This window comes from Orycteropus afer, unplaced genomic scaffold (genome assembly GCF_000298275.1).
Source record: "Orycteropus afer afer isolate SDZICR_OR568_19922 unplaced genomic scaffold, OryAfe1.0 scaffold01134, whole genome shotgun sequence".
NCBI lineage: Eukaryota > Metazoa > Chordata > Mammalia > Tubulidentata > Orycteropodidae > Orycteropus > Orycteropus afer.
The window spans coordinates 212,247-215,874 of NW_006922721.1; the positions used below are offsets into that span (position 1 = coordinate 212,247).

The following is a 3,628-nucleotide window of genomic DNA, read 5'->3' on the forward strand; positions in this document are numbered from 1 at the left end:
TGGGTATATAATTCTTGGTTGGAAATTTTTCTCTTTCAGGATTTTATATATACCATCCCATTGCCTTCTCACCTGAATGGTTTCTGCTGACAAATAAGAGGTCAGTCTTATTGGTTGTCCTTTGTAGGTAACTTGTCATTTTTCCCATGCTGCCTTCAGGATTCTTTCTTTATCTTTGGTTTTTATGAGTTTGATGATGATATGTCTTGTTGATTTTTTGGGGGGAGTCAATCCTGTTTGGGGTTTGTTGGACTTCCTGAATGGATATACTCTTATCTTTTATCATATCAGGGAAGTTCTCTTCTAACAAATCTTGGACAATTTTCTCAGTGGTTTTCTTTTTCTCTTCCTGTTCTGGAATTTCGATTACATGTAGGTTATTCCTTTTGATGGTATTCCACACAAATCTTAACTTTTCTTCTTTATGTTTTGATCTTTTTTTCCTGATAGATCCCTTGCCAAAGAAGTATTCAGGTATTTGTCCTCCAGCTCATTAATTCTGTCTTCCATTGATTCGATTCTATTCCTTTGCCCTGTCAATGTGTTATCTATTTCAGAAAATTTAGTATTAATCTTCTGGATTTCTATGTGTAGATTTTGTATCATTTTTTTTCATTTATTTGTCTTTATGTTCCTGTATTTTCTTCCAAGATTGTTCTAGGGTTTTGTCTGCTTTCCTTAATTTTGTCAGTGTTTTCTTTGATCTGTCTCTCAGTCCTTTGAAGGTACCTAAGTGTAATTCTTTTGAATTCTTTATCAGGGAATTCCAATGCTGCTGTTTCCTCAGGGATGTGTTCTGGATCTGTATCCTGCTCTTTTGCTTATACCACTTTATGTTGCTTCTTTGTGTGGACTGGGATGGTCTTTTCTCTCCTAGACATTGTGACATTGTTGTATTTACATTAAATTGGTGATTTTATGTTGGAGTGATTCACAGATTTTTGTTTTCTTTGTTTTTGTGGATGTATCTGGATAAGCAGAGTACTGTGTTCCTTTATTTGCTAGTTGGCAGCACTTATGCCCTTATCACCTGTCTCCTAGTGGTTGTGATACAGAATGAGAGTGGCTGCACAGATCTCTGTTAACTGTTTGTGAAGAGCAATTAAGGGGGAAGCAGGCTCTTGAAGATCATTTATAGTTGGCCAGTTGATGGAGAAGGAAGTGGTGGCTCTCAGTAAGTGGACCTACAGGAGGAGTGGGTGTGGTTGCATCCTATGGGTATGGTTGATGTCTCCCACTCAGTTAGACAAAAACAACAATCAAAAAACCATCAAAAAGTAAAATTAAGTGGACAAAAAACACATCACATAAACACACAGGAATAATAATAAAAAAGACAGAGGGGAAAAAAAAAAGGAAAGGCAAAAAATGAGAGAAAATATTTTAAAAAATACTTTAAAAAGCCAAAAGAAATATGCATAGAAAAGGGGGTGAACAAAACAAAACAAAACAAAAAGCCCTGCAATATCTGGAGAGGGGTCAATAAGACAAAGGAGGTAGAGTAGGGGAATAATAAAGAAAAAAAAAATGGGAAAAAGCAAACAGAAAAAAAAGTAATGGGGAGAACCATGAGAAAGAGAAAAATGGAAAGCAGGAACAGGGAAGAGAGAAAAATCTGAAAACTAGAAATTAGGAAGTAAAGAATAAAGAAGAAGCATAAAAAGGAAGAAAAAAAGAAAAAGATTTATAATAATTTTTCAAATGACAAAAACAGATAAATTAAAAAAAAAAAAAATCTGTGCAGCATGGGGCAGGGCACCCAGGCTCTGTCAGAGCACACAGAGTGGGATGGAATTCCTGCCGGCCCAGAAGGTGGGTAAGAGTGAGGGAGGGCCACATCTCCATTCACCAAGAGGGTTTGTGGTATAAGAATAACAAGGGGAATGTCACATCTTTCCAGTCATTTGTGTCCAGATGTCCTTGTAGTTCCTGGCAAGTGTAGCTTATTCTTAGGTGACTGGAATCTGAGAGAATGCTGTCACTTTAAATATCCAAAACGGTCCAACTGCTTGTAAACATTCAAAATGGCTATGCTCTCTGGACAGCCAAAAGTCCATAGCTCAGCCTGTCTCCCTCTTTGCTACTTCCCCTTTTACTTACCAGGCACCAGGTCACAGTCCTGATACAGTAAAAGGGCAGTTCCCCTGGGGTGTGGTCTGCATCATCTTACACGAGATAGAATGAGAGAGAAGCAAGCAGAGAAGGAGGGACCTGACTACCACCCAGAAAGAAGAACCAGAAGCAGAGGCTGTGTTTGGACCCAGGGTCTGTGCCTGAGAACTGCTTAGACCCATGGGAAGACTGATGCCAAGACACATGGAGATCTCCAAGAGATGCTCAGCCAACAGATGTTGAGAGGAGACAAGGACCTTTCCCGAAAACTGACACAGAGAGAGAGACTTCCCCTAGATCTGGCACTCTGAATTCAGACTTCTTGTTACTGTTATTTGCCATCCAGTCGGACCCGACTCATAGCGACCTCTCCTTGGATTTCCAAGGCAGTATTATTACAGAAGTACATTGCCCAACTTTCCTTCTGAGGAGTGGCTGGTGAGTTTGAACCACATAGTCTCCTAAACTGTGACAGAATAAACTTTTGTTAAAACCATCCACTCGGGATATATCTGTGATAGCAGCACTGGGTAACGAAGACATCTGTTATCTGAGAGACACTGAGTTTTACATGTTTATTTTAATAGTATTTTTTAAATGTGTCCAATTCTTTTCTCTTTCTTCTTCTTCTTCTTTTTTTTTAATGCTTTAGCCTCACTCTGTGATCCCACTTTCATCCTGGGATGTGCCCCCTGCAATGTGATCTGCTCCATTATTTTCCAGAATCGTTTTGATTATAAAGATCAGGATTTTCTTAACCTGATGAAAAGATTAAATGAAAACACCAGTATTGCAAGCTCTCCATGGATGCAGGTGAGGCCAGGTCCTTTCCTCTTGAGAAATCATTTGTTATTCTTCCTCTGGAAAGTACAAAATTCTGTATGGACCAAGCTGTAAAGTTTGAACAAAAATGTCCTGCTTAGGGTCTGTTATGGATGGACATATGTCCCCAAAACATGTGTTGTAAATCCTAACTCCAATATCTATGGTTATAACCTCAGATGGGGATGAGTTTTCTTTATTATTTTAATGAGATAATATTAGAGAGTGGTTAAGCTTACCTTTTTAGAGATTTAAAAGAAATTAAATAAGTAAATGAGTAAGCTGAGATAGGGAAGAAAGTTGCCACCTCACATGAAGGTGACCTAGGAGCAGAAGCTCTTGGAGAAGGAGGTTACTCCAGAGCCAACAGAAAGAGAAAGCATTCCCCTACAACTTGCACCTGAACTCAGACTTCTAGGCTACTGGACAGTAAGAGAATAAATTTCTGCTCATTAAAGCCACTCATTTTTGGTGTTTCTATTATAGCAACACTGCATAAATAAGACAGGGTCATGGAGTGAACATCAGTGAAAGATAAACTGCCCTTTAGTTTCCACATGAGAGCACAATACTCAGAATATAGAGCTGTCTTCAAGCTCATGGACACCCTGTCCAGTCATTTTTCCAATAAACCCCAAACCCAGTTTCCATAAAATACTCTGATGACTTCTGAAAATATCCACACAGCAGTCAA

The 3,628-nt window shown here is 38.8% G+C and overlaps 1 protein-coding gene across 1 annotated transcript in view; it reads left to right on the forward strand.

The window, feature by feature from the left end:
* Positions 1-3,628, forward strand: part of LOC103212875 (cytochrome P450 2C18-like) — a 35,489-nt gene that overhangs the window by 5,349 nt on the left and 26,512 nt on the right. Inside the window, exon 3 of the mRNA XM_007958802.2 lies at positions 2,765-2,925. Coding sequence (XP_007956993.2) covers positions 2,765-2,925 — 161 coding nt within the window. The remainder of the gene's footprint in view (positions 1-2,764; positions 2,926-3,628) is intronic.